The sequence below is a fragment of the Gorilla gorilla genome, chromosome 6, assembly GCF_029281585.2.
Source record: "Gorilla gorilla gorilla isolate KB3781 chromosome 6, NHGRI_mGorGor1-v2.1_pri, whole genome shotgun sequence".
Classification (NCBI taxonomy): domain Eukaryota; kingdom Metazoa; phylum Chordata; class Mammalia; order Primates; family Hominidae; genus Gorilla; species Gorilla gorilla.
Window position 1 is genome coordinate 101,377,417 of NC_073230.2, and position 12,964 is coordinate 101,390,380.

Genomic DNA, 12,964 nt, shown 5'->3' on the forward strand with positions numbered 1-12,964 from the left:
AATTGCAAACATGATTGGCATAAGGCTCTGCTGGAGGGTAGACTCCTTATCGGGGGAAGTGTGACTTCCCTGTTTCCTAACTTATATTACATTACAAGTTTGCCCTCAGCAGACATTCATTACCAAGGACAAGAGACCTCAGTTTACTGCAGAACATAAGAGTAACTTAAATTCAACAGGTTGGGAACTGGGAAAGTATAGTCCAACAGCATTCTCTTTTCTGTTGTTACTCTTTATAGAATATCAAGTAACTTCTCTGATCTTTTCCTACTTAATTGATGAACTGTTTGAAAGAACATAATATTTTGCATTCTAACGTTGTAGACCTGGCCAAAATAAACTAGTCAAACTCTCTAATTGTACTTTTCTACCCAGTTAGACTTCTCTGTAATTTCTTTTGTCTCTTTAACCCAGTGGGCACCACATAGGCCTTTCGAATGTAATACAATCCATCAAGTCAGCAAAATAGTGTTTCCTAGTCATGCCAGCATGCTTCTTTTTATTATTGTTGAACCAATGGCAAAGTAAACCAAGTTTTTTATTTAGAAATCATTGCCCTACTAGACGCAACTCAATGATCTGATCCAGCCCCAATCCCTGGCATGCTAGGGAGTGCAGCTAGAAAATGTGTTTCAAGGGCCGCAGGAACAGTGGGCTGATGCATAGAACCTGTAGCAATCCTCCAGCAAATGGAGGGGGAGGGCAGTCTTGTCCTGGACAAGGAACACCTGGGTCTGATTCACCGGGTGCACTGATCATCCATCCCCCTGGCTTAGTAAACAGTTCTGATGTGCACTCCCCCGTGTGCCCTCGGCACGGCTACCCCAATACTCACACTGTGGCTGGAGACTCACACGTCCCAGAAGTAAGCCCACTTCTGGACATCTGGACTCCTCTCCAGTTTGGATGTGGTAATTAGAAAGTAGGAAATTGTCCCAAAGAGGCTGGGGAAGGAAGAGTACCCTGATTGTTCCCCAATCTGAGTGCAGGTGGAGCTGTGACCAGGAACCAGCATACTCATTTGGATCTTGTTTCTAAGGTCATCCTTCCTTTACACTGCATGAGCCAAAATGAATTCGTGTGTAGGACTTTGTTACTTCTGTATTTAACTGGTTTATTGGAAGTAGTAGGAACACACTGAATTTTGTAGTTAAACACAGTATCTTTGTCACTGAGATGTTGTCCTTCAAAGTTTTGAAAAATAAACCTATTTAGAATGGTTTAGAAGCCAGAACTGGACACCTTTAAGATTTTTGGCCTTTGATTCTAATGCATACTGATGATTTTGCAGTACATGAATTTGACGTGGGGGCTTTGAATTTGTATTTGGTCCTGGACTTTTGTTATTTAAATAGTTAACATACAAATAATGTAAAATCAATGTGAATATATGCACCTGTGTCAGAATACTAGCAACTGTTACCCACACAACGGGCAGGTTTGGTCACTTGGTGGGTTTCAACCCAATGACCACATCAAGGAGGATTTAGCAAAGGAATTTTATAACTTGTCACAAGTGAGAAGCTCACAGGGCTTAGTTCCCAAAGCAGTATCTCCCCAAGCTGGAGGCTGGGTCAGGTTTCATAAGCGTATGGTAATGAAGTGTGATCTGATTGGATCTTGCAATGAAGTGATGCCGGGAAGCACCATCTGACTGGATCCTGCCATGGGGTGGTGTCAGAGCTCAATCTGATTGAATCCTGCATCCTACCACGTGGTGTCTGCCTCTTAATTCAGTCCCTGATTCTTGTTTCGGAGCACTTAGGTTCCTGCTATGGTTGCATGCTTGATTCATCTGGGGCTACTCAGGTTATTAACATGACTTGAGGAGCCGTGGCAACTGTAAAACAACTCATAATTTTGCTACATAAAAGTTGAACATGATTGGTCTGGTGCAATTACATACATAAAGATCAAAAGAGACCATAGCCTTTTTTCTCAACCAGGGTTTCACGTTTGGGAAAGCTGGCGAGATCCTCACCAGGAGACTGCGGTCAATGGCTTTTAAAGCAATGCTAAGACAGGTAGGAGTGTGCGCTGGAGAATGCCTTCTGATCTTTCACATTTCTTCCATATTAAGCTTCTTACTGTTCTTATTGTTATGTCGATATGCATGTTTCCCCCCCAGGGTATTCACGCAAGGATGGGGCAGAGTCCTGCAAATTGTCCTGGTCCTTCAAGAGCTAAAGACTTCTCATGTTTTTTTTGTTTTGTTTTTTTTCATAGAAGTAGGCTTCATTTGGGTAGCTTTGGCTTATTCTGTAAATATCTCTCTCCATGTAGACACTATCATTTCGAAGACCTGTATCTCTTTTCTGGATCCTGTGCAGGCCCTGGTGAGTCCATTGAGACTCCAGGATGTCTTTAAACCAAGAAAAAGCTAGTTGATAGCATTTAATCTCATGTACCATAATCTACCATACTAACTGTAGGTATCCTCAAATGTTAATAATTGAGTTTTGTTTATTTCTTATTTGAGGTCTATTTTCACATTAATTCACTTGTTTGTTTATTCAAACATTACTTATCATGTACCAGACACTGTGCTGGTGGCTGGTACCGTACAATCCATTATTTGCTCTCCTCGTAAGTTCACATTCTAGTGCCTGACATAGGAAAATATGCAAACATGAATTATCTATTTTTATAGAAAATGCCTAAGAGAGGGCCAGAATATTATCCATTCAATTGACAGGAACTGATTACATTTCTGTTCACAAATGGGCACAGAGTAGGTAGTATATTCTGATTAAATCTGTTTACAAATCCTATTTCAGTATCTCCTAAACTCTTGCTATGCAGGAAAAATTATTTTATGTGAAGGTAAAAGATGCCATGGATGAGTAGCTTACAATTAAAATTAAGTCTCAGACATGCTTCTTTTTTTATCCCTGTGGCTAACTGGAGATCAGACACACTTTTAATCAGTGTTTAACAAAAAATCAAACAAAAGCTTGGTGAGAAACCAGTGCTTATTTTCTCCTGCCTAGAATCTATCAGAACAACATGTCCAAGACAGCTCCACCACCCTTTATGAGAGACAACACCATAACAGGGCAGAAGTGTCCATAGTGAAAGACCTGATGATTGGGTGAATGGAATGCCTACCAGCCTCCCAGCCTTGGGCGGAGCTGGCAAAGAGCATGGCAGCCATCTGGGTGAGCCCTGCCCCCCTAGACCAGAGATGCCCTCCCTGCTACCACAGAGCAGTCAGGAAGCTGGGTTCTGCTAGATTCTGGGGGTGTGTGCTCAGAGCAAGGCCAGGGACTCTACACTGCATATGAGGTCTCCCCTAAATTTCCTCAGCATTGGAGCTTTGGGAGGCTTTGTCTGGTTTTCTTTGCTTGTTTTAATTTTGAACTAACATAAAGGTGTATTTTATGCCATAGGACATGAGCTGGTTTGATGACCATAAAAACAGTACTGGTGCACTTTCTACAAGACTTGCCACAGATGCTGCCCAAGTCCAAGGAGTAGGTAGACTGCACTCTACTTGTATTTTTTTACATAACAGGGTTTTAGATAAGCATGTAGCATACCCACACTTGTTAAGATGCTTCCAGCTAGAAATAGCAGAAAGCTCAAATCAAAACTGCTGTAAACAACAAGCAGAAGATTAAACTTCAAGGTTGATTGACCCACTGCCCCCTCCAGATTTAATCCAGAATCCAGGTTCCCATCATTGGCTTTGGCTTTATCCCAAGGCTGATTCCCTGCAGTCACAGGATGGCTGCTAATAGTAATTAGAACTACAGGCTTCCTTATTTCCCATCCAGTGAAAGAGAGCACACACCTCTACCTCAACCACCAAACAAAAACCCTTTGCTGAAATCTAATTTGGGTTAATTTGGGTCACATGCCCCACCCTGAACCACTGTCTCCAGGGGATGGTGGTGTTCTGAGTGGCGTACGTCCCCCACCCCTTTAGCTGAGGTGGGTTACTTTGCAGCTCACTGCTTCCACACAACAGGAGAAGGAGGAATGGATGCAGAGAGCCGACTGCAATGTCGCTACAGCCACCTTTGTTTTCTGAGTGGTACAACACTAATTCATCCTTATATGTGCTTTGTGGTAGATTGTCTCTTAGGACACGTACCCTTTGTAACAACAGATGGTCTCTTTCCCTTTTACACTTTTGAATTAAATGGTCTTTAAAATTACCCAGGTACATCGGAGTTAGTTTCCTCTTTGAACATTGCATCTATGAAAAAATACATGCACCCCCAGTGCCCATCCACAAAACAGAGAAGTTGATTACTTGGTTCTAGAATGTTGGTTCAGGTGGGCAGGAGAGGAATGAGAGTGTAAAGGCACAATGAAGAAAAGTCTGCAGAGCCTCATGAGTTAAGCACAGGTGTTGTGGGTTTATTGTAATGAAAGTAAGCCAATGTAGCTCAGGCACAGAACCCACTCATCATTCTGACCAAGAGGCTAAGGCTGGAGCGCATGCATTTGGAGCTTAAAACTACAGTTGCTTTGTGCTTTTTCTCTCCCAGGCCACAGGAACCAGGTTGGCTTTAATTGCACAGAATATAGCTAACCTTGGAACTGGTATTATCATATCATTTATCTACGGTTGGCAGTTAACCCTGTTGCTATTAGCAGTTGTTCCAATTATTGCTGTGTCAGGAATTGTTGAAATGAAATTGTTGGCTGGAAATGCCAAAAGAGATAAAAAAGAACTGGAAGCTGCTGGAAAGGTAGGTCAAATAAGGTTTCAATTGGTGTTAAGTGTTGTTTTTAGACATGTGTTTTATTTGAATTATTTATCATGATATGAAGGCTTTAATAATTAAATGTGCCCACTACAACTAATAATTGTCAATTGTGTATGAAATATTTTACTGTATTAATGTCTAGAACTTAAATATAAGGTGATTAACATAAAACGTTTAGCCTATAGAAAGCACTTAACATAGTTATGATAAAGAACTTCTGAACATTCAAAGTGCATTTCATTTTACGTCATGTCCCAATGCTACTGTTTGGACAAATGTCATCCCTGTTTCACAAACCTTCATGCAGAAGACTGTAAGTGAATTGTTCAGGGTCGGACATGTGCTGGCATTTAAGAGATCCTCTTCTTCTTGGCTGTGATTTCTATAATTAAGATGGCAGCCACCAGATGGCAGTAATGCCTCAATTTTGTGGTTCTCACTACAATGGCAATTGGGCTTAACATTTATTTGAGCCTTACTACGTGCCAGTTATTGTGCTACATATTTATATGCACCGATTTATTACATCTTCACAATAATCCTATGAGGCAGGCACTTTTGTTATCCCAATTTCAGAAATGCAGAACCTGAGATTCAAACAGAAGTTAGAGATTTGGCTGGGATTTAAGTTCAGGTCTAGTTTCAAAGCTCTTACCTCTACTATATGGTCTCTTTATATGTCTTTAAGTGTCTAAATCTACACATAAACATTTTATTTACACGTACATGCACTGAAATGTTCACATGTAGATTATAACCATGAACATTTTTAATCTTATTTATGTAATTATTATCCTTTATTGAAACATGAGGAAGTGAAGCAGATAATAAATATAAATTGTGATACAGGTTTTATAGCATTGCACTTTACAAAGCCCTTTTACAAGCATTACTGCAACTGACCTTAACTAGTTATGAGAAGTGGAACAGACAGTATCTCTATAGGGAAGAAGGCGTCAGAGACTGGGTGAGTGACTAGCTTCAGAGGCACCATATTAAGGGGGAAGATTAACATTTGGACCAACCATGTTTCCACTAAACCAATTATGTCTGGTGAAATCCTTTCTTGTCCTCTTGTAATCAGCATCAGCTGCCGCTGCATGCAGCATTAGGTATAATAGTATCTCCAGGTTTCCATCAGAATTCACTCTCCTCATTTTCAGGCTGCATCCTCTCCAGGACTTGGAGCTTGCTAGGACAATATGTGGTTCCCAGGACTTGGGAACCCCTGGGTGTCTAGAGTTCTTGAAGATTCTCTTGGCTGCTGGCTGTGGGTACTTTAGGGCATCATTTCCTTGACTTCTGAGTGTCTCAACTAACTGCTGAAGAAACACTGTGTAGCTCTGTTTCCTCCCCTGCCCCTCAATCCTGCTTTCCACATTTCATATGGGAGAATGGTCAGTTGGATGGAATGAAAATAAACTTTTCTTAGACAAGTTACATGATAGAAAACATCTTGAATCTAGTTAATAGTCTTAGCTCCATTAATTGTTAGAATTTTGTCAGAGTAGAGCAGGTAGAATTGAGCAGTATTGAAACAAAACAAAATCTTGGGTTATTAGCTTTGGTCTTGCTACTCACAGTGTGTGAGGCTGGAGAAGATCCCCAACTTCTCTGGTCCTCACGTTCTACCTTAGTAAAATGAAAAATTGTACCAGATACTGCCCCAAGTTCCTTCCAGCTAAAACCCTGTTATTCTAAGCATCAGAGATTGAATAACAGACTGGCCAGTTTAATTTTTTTTAGTAGCTACTTTAACCTAATAGGGTTATGAAATATGAAAGATTAAATATGAAATATGAAAGATTTTAAACATGAAAGATTAAACATTTTTTAAATGTTAATATCAGCAGTTCAATCATAGTTCAATATTGTTTACTCAGTCAGCACTTGATTGAGAATAAGAGTCGGAAAGAAGGTTCTAGAAAAACCCCAAATCACTGTTTATTTAAAAAGAAACGCTCTCATTTACCTGGGTACAGTTTCATCATCGTTAAAGTACAACAGGGTTTGAGGTATTCCCATCCCAATTTTCCAAAAAGGGCTTGGTAGTGACGGTGTTGGTTACTGGGCAGGGAGTGGGGAGGGAAGACTGCCTCATAACCATCTTGACCCAGGGCTTGTCTGGTCACTGAGATTAAGGGCCCTCTGTGCCACAGCTAACCCGCAAGGGAGTTGACCCATGACTAGAATGTCAAGAGGAGTGTCAAGTCATTACTAGTTTCTCCTTGTGTAAATTACACAGCAGGGGTAGCAGAATAGCATTATGGCTTAGGAACATGGACTCCACATCAGATAGCCTCAGGTGGAATTCTTGCTTTGCTACTTATTAACTTTAGAACTTAAGGCAATTCAGTTAACTTCTCTGTGCCTCGGTTCTCTCATCTGTGTAAATAGGAATATTATTTCCCTTTCAAGGTTGTGAGGCTAAATGAGATCATATCGGTGAATGAGGTAATACTTGGACATAGTAAAAGCTCAGTAATTTTTCTCTATTCTTGTAATTGCTATCTGTTATATCTTTATTAGAAATGAAAAATCTATGGTTATTCAGTCTCAAGCATCACATATCTTCCTTTCAGCTCATTGCAGAAGCTAAGAACTGAGGTAAAAAAAAAGTCTTAAAGCTGTTAAAAACCTAAAATTAAGATCTTATGCTCCATGTGCTGTTGGTTTAGATGACTCAACTACAGAGCTAAGATTTAGACTAAATAGCTAAGTCACAGACAATGAACATTTGTCAAGGGTGGTTTGGCTATAAGAATCAGAAAACTGCTCTGGCTGGTTTGGGTAAAAGCAATTTGATATAAGGACACTCCAAAGTGCAAGAAATACAGGCAGTTTGTGTGTAACTGGCTCTTACAGCCACAGGCTCTAATATCTGAGTCTTCCTATACATCTATTCCATTCCTCGGATGCTGTATATTCAGACCAGCTTCTTACACATACCCAATGTGACATCAGCCTCTGAAGCCACAGGGCCTCACGGTTCAAACTTGTGTCCAGGGCCAGGAAACCAAATCTGATTGACCCAGATTAGTCAGATGTCTGCCTCTGATTTAATCACGGATTTAAAGCATGCTCATGTTGTTGACAATTGGGATCTCCTTCCCATTGTGGGTGGACAGCTTTTATAAGAAGTTATACTCAGGGAGGAAATAGTTGGCAGCTCCAATACGCCCTTAGAAATCACAGCCTAATCCTTTCTTTTAGGACTTTGCCTTGTGAAGAACGCCAGGCCACAAAGGGGTTGTGACTAAGGCCAGTCATGTAACTGCCTGGTGGCAGGCTGGGAATAGAACCAGGCCCTTGGTTCCCAGGCCACAGTTCTTGCCCTTAGCTGATCAGCCTTCCTGAGCATACAAAGACTTGCCTACCATACTTAGCACAGCCAGAAGTACCAGTTTTGTCATAAAGCTAGTCTTGAACAGATTATGCCTTTGGTTTTTAATTTAAAGGAAATTAAAGCCTATCAACGTAACCTTCAGGATACTTTTGACAGAGCCCTAGGGCTTATTTTTCATTATTTCAGAAGTGAAAACACCACTTCTAATGAAGGTCTATTCTGTGTTACAGATTGCAACAGAGGCAATAGAAAATATTAGGACAGTTGTGTCTTTGACCCAGGAAAGAAAATTTGAATCAATGTATGTTGAAAAATTGTATGGACCTTACAGGTAATGAACCATATGATTCCTGCTAAGAACCTAGTGCTTTCCTAAGGCTGAATTATTGTCCCAAAAAGATAATAAAAGCTCTGCTGCTCCAAACAATGATATGACTATAAGGGTGGCCTTTTTTCAATAATTCTGTCACTGAAAATAAGTAGCTTTTTGATGTGACTAGGACACAGAACTATATTTTTTACATCTTATGCAAACAACAAGAATAGGTCTCCAAGAGGTAAAAGATATAGAGAATTGCACAGTCTTTGGTTATCAGTGCAGGCAACATAAATAACCTATCTGGGTGACTTAAGACAAACATTCCTTTAAGGAATTGCTCAAACCTTTCTTTGCAGTGTGTAGACTGAACCAAAAGTGAGACTTGCTATTGGGTATGTTCCAGAGGAAAGTATTTCATTTGTTCTCTGAATGAGGACCAGATCCAACCTACTCTGAAGATAAAGAAACACAGACGATTTCAGTGGTTTATAGTTGAGCAATTCAAGAAACTCCTAATGGCACCATTTGCCACTCATTTCCACTGCAGCCTGATTGTATAAATGAGTATGTTTTAACACAAAGTTGAACACAACTTAGATTACAATTTTGCAGACTGGAACAGTAGTTTTGAACACTTGCAAATTTGAACAGATACCTTTGAAAGTCTCAATTTATGCCATCTCCTCAGTTATGCACACTTCATATGATACGAAATAACATGCAGCTACATCTTTGTGTCCATTTGATGTTTGACATATAAACATGTATGCACCATTAATGATGACCTATTTTTAACTTCAAGGAGGGTTAAGGAAGAATAGAAAGGTGAAGCTAATTATGAACTTGGTTATAATTTAAAGATTCAACAGCATCACAGAATGCTCAAGTTTTGTAACACCATGTTCACAGCACATAAGTTAAACCATCCAAATTAGTAATACTTTGAATTTTTCCTTTTGCCAAAAATGCCCTCATCTTTGAGAGTAACTCAATTATAGTTCTTTTGGAGGATTCAGAAGCCAATAAAGTATAGCGTGAGGTCAAATTAGAAACTGTACAAAATAAATTATATACAGGGGCGGCTGGCAGGATCTAGCTTGGGAAAGGACTTCTGGTGTATATCTATGTAAACTTCAGGGACTCAACTTTTATGAATCTGAAACATGAATTTTAACTAACAGAGTACAATTAGTTACAGGAAACAACATAATAGTAGTAAATCACATTCAGATAATTCAAACTTAAATTCAGATCCTGACATTTTAGGTATTTTTGAAACAACAACTATGCTTAATAGGAGTTGAACATTGGAGTCGTCAGATATTAATATGTAATAATAGCAGTTATCATTTGAGGAACCACTATGAACTAGACACTGTGCTAGACATTTATATGGTTTTTAATTGTCAAAACAATTCTGCATTACAGTGATTATTTCCATGGTATAAATGTTTAGAGAAGTTATCATTTACCCAAACTAGTATAACTGGAGGTGGAACTTAATCCCACTCAGCCAGACTTAGAAGCCGTGCTCTTTCCACTACACAGCGCTAAGGGAGGCTGAAGAGATGGTTACAAGTATACTGATTTGCTTTTCAGGAATTCTGTGCAGAAGGCACACATCTATGGAATTACTTTTAGTATCTCACAAGCATTTATGTATTTTTCCTATGCCGGTTGTTTTCGATTTGGTGCGTATCTCATTGTGAATGGACATATGCGCTTCAGAGATGTTATTCTGTAAGTAGCTTTAGAAATATTAAGATTATTCTATAATAAGGTTTTAGTAGGTTTATGCAAAAGTTTAGAGTAGGAAAAAAATGACTCCTGTGTCCAAAGATGAGGTCAGGGATTTAAATTTACCACAGTTTCCATCCTGGCAGGCACAGAGATCTGATCTTGTTAATACTCCAAGTGCAGTTTCATTTTGCGGGCTACAATTAAGCTTATGAAAATGATCAGAAAGCACAGTTTTAGTTGTACATATAATCCTAGTCAGGATGATGCAAATTTTCTTATTATAGAATATAGGCAGAAAAAATCATAATTAGAAAGTTGCTGGTGACCATGGACTCAAAACAGGGTTATATAGCTTACTATTATCTACAACCAAAACATGGCCTGGAAAACGAGATGGGAATACTTGATGGAAGTCTGGCAAAGGCACTCTCTCCCTAACCAGGCCTGAGATGAGACAGCCCTGCGAACATTTGCCTCTCAGCCTCTCCTTTTTCCTTGGTTTCCAAGGTGAACTACTGGTCTTTCTGTTTGATGCCTTCTTTCGTAATGCGCTCAGCACATTCCATTAGGTTGCAATCTAGGCTTGAAAGAGGGAAGCCACTCTTTTTAAGATCATTTGGTATGTTTCTGCTCTGGTGGGATGATTTTAAAGCAGTGGTGAACAGCCATTTTTGAAACAGGGTCAAGACAAAAAAGCGAAAGTGTGTAAGAGCTGGGTTTTTTTTTTTTATCCAAAATTAAAATTACCATGAAAAAATGTATCTATATAATCTTTGTATCAGGATCCCAGCAGGAAACAAATGGCACAGCAAATGGGTTAATTGATGAGTTTGCTAAAGGGTCTATTTACAAAGGCCTGGGAAGTGTTAAGGTAAGCAGTACCCAAGAAGGAAGTTAACACCCCAGCAATACCCAGCTAGAAACTGCTACCACCCTAAGCCTAAAGGCAAGAGAAGGGAAAGATAGCCAGAACTCAGCATAGGTGCTTTCTGTGGTCTTTGATGGAGGGACAGCAACTGCACAAGCAATCTGACAAGAAAGAAGCCAAAGAAACAAATACCCTGGCCTCACTCCCTTCCAGCCTCCCTATCCTCTGCTGTGCCTTCCATTGGCCAAATCCTATGAAACCAGAGGACAAGAAAACCTTTTGATTCAGTTCATGATAGTTGGAATCCCCAGACATGGAGTAGGGGGATAGAAGGTAGAGATGGGTAAAAAGTGAGGAGTGATTTTGGGGGACAAATGGAACCAGCAGCTGGGGATTACAACTTAGAGTACAACTATTTATTGTATAAAAAATATTGAGAACATTTCTGAAAGTGAAAACCGTTGGAAAGTTACATTAATCCTGCTTCCTTTCTTTTTTAAAATCATTGAAATGTTAAATTATGGAAACCTAGAAGACAGCTTTAGGCAGTACAGGGAAGCTATGCAGCCACATGTGGGTTTTTCATCACTATTTTAAAACTTAGTTTTTGGCAACTCACCTTTTCATCAAGTATTTAAAGGAAAGTTTTACTATACCTCTCATCCCAGCCCCTAGGTATTAAAACCCATTTTTAATATCTTAGCTTTAGAAGTTTGGAGGTGAAAACTTAAAGTTCTCCATTATTACTAGAGAACTCCCACTCCTTTCTCTGGGGTAGCGCTGGTATCAGAAGTAAATTGCTTTGTGAAGTTGTAGATCTCAGGATCTTTAGCCCTTCCTAAAAGTTGTCATAATCAATATCCATCTTTAAAGAGCATATAATTAGAAAATAGAACTTTAGTTTAAGGTGACTTTTTTTTCCAGAGTGCTGTCAATAGTTATTTTAACTTTTATTTTAGGTTCAGGGGTACATATGCAGGTTTGTTAATACAGGCAAACTCATGTCATGGGGGTTTGGTGTACAGACCATGTCATCACCCAGGTACTAAGCATAATAACTGATAGCATAGTTATTTTAATTGTAAATAAAAAGCTATTTCTAGTAAAGGCTTATTTTCCCTAATAAAAATTCTTTACAGTGATGATGATTATCATTTGTGTGGTAGTATAGAAGAAACCACAAACTGGAAGTCAGGGCCGGAGCTTTATCAGAAAAAGCTTACTTGGAACCGATCAAGGCCCTTACACACTTTGTGCTTCAATTCCCTCAACTCTAAAAAGAGTATAACCAGCAACTAAAATTAGCTGAGCTCACAGATCAGATTCAGTTATAAGCCTCTTCTTGAAAGTAAAAACCTTTGGGAAGTCACAGTAGTCCTAAGAAATTAGGGGCTACTATGCAAAGGGAAGTCAGAAAGCAAGTTGAGAAAAGGCAAACCCTCAGAAAGTGGATCTTGCCCCTCTCCTAGATTTCTCTTGTTACTAGAATTTTATGAAAATGTATGTCGGGGAGAAAGGGGATGATTAAGGAGTAAAGGGAAAAAATACTGGTAAGCACTATACCTTTAGACTTTCAAACATCATGGAGTTAATTATAAAAGCTAATTTTTGAATTCCTCTACTTCTGTCTAGGGTGTTTTCTGCAATTGTATTTGGTGCAGTGGCTCTAGGACATGCCAGTTCATTTGCTCCAGACTATGCTAAAGCTAAGCTGTCTGCAGCCCACTTATTCATGCTGTTTGAAAGACAACCTCTGATTGACAGCTACAGTGAAGAGGGGCTGAAGCCTGTAAGTTCTCTGATGCCTGATGATGCTTGATCAATTTTTCCCTAAGGTTTGCTGTCTGCTAGATTATAGCTACAGGATAAGTTTGTGATGATTACACCAACATGTGTTTCATTTAATTTGTAATATTTATATAGCTAATATTTGGGCAACTTGACTGGCATTTAAAAATTTTATAGGTGGTTTC

At 39.4% G+C, this 12,964-nt stretch overlaps 1 protein-coding gene across 6 annotated transcripts in view; it reads left to right on the top strand.

The window, feature by feature from the left end:
- ABCB4 (ATP binding cassette subfamily B member 4) overlaps nucleotides 1–12,964 on the top strand; it is a 73,821-nt gene that overhangs the window by 53,855 nt on the left and 7,002 nt on the right. For all 6 annotated transcript variants that reach the window (XM_063708648.1, XM_063708651.1, XM_019030301.3 and 3 more), the window contains 6 exons: nucleotides 1,947–2,024; nucleotides 3,390–3,473; nucleotides 4,497–4,700; nucleotides 8,295–8,395; nucleotides 9,983–10,123; nucleotides 12,624–12,780. In XM_063708648.1, the coding sequence (XP_063564718.1) occupies nucleotides 1,947–2,024; nucleotides 3,390–3,473; nucleotides 4,497–4,700; nucleotides 8,295–8,395; nucleotides 9,983–10,123; nucleotides 12,624–12,780 (765 nt within the window). The remainder of the gene's footprint in view (nucleotides 1–1,946; nucleotides 2,025–3,389; nucleotides 3,474–4,496; nucleotides 4,701–8,294; nucleotides 8,396–9,982; nucleotides 10,124–12,623; nucleotides 12,781–12,964) is intronic.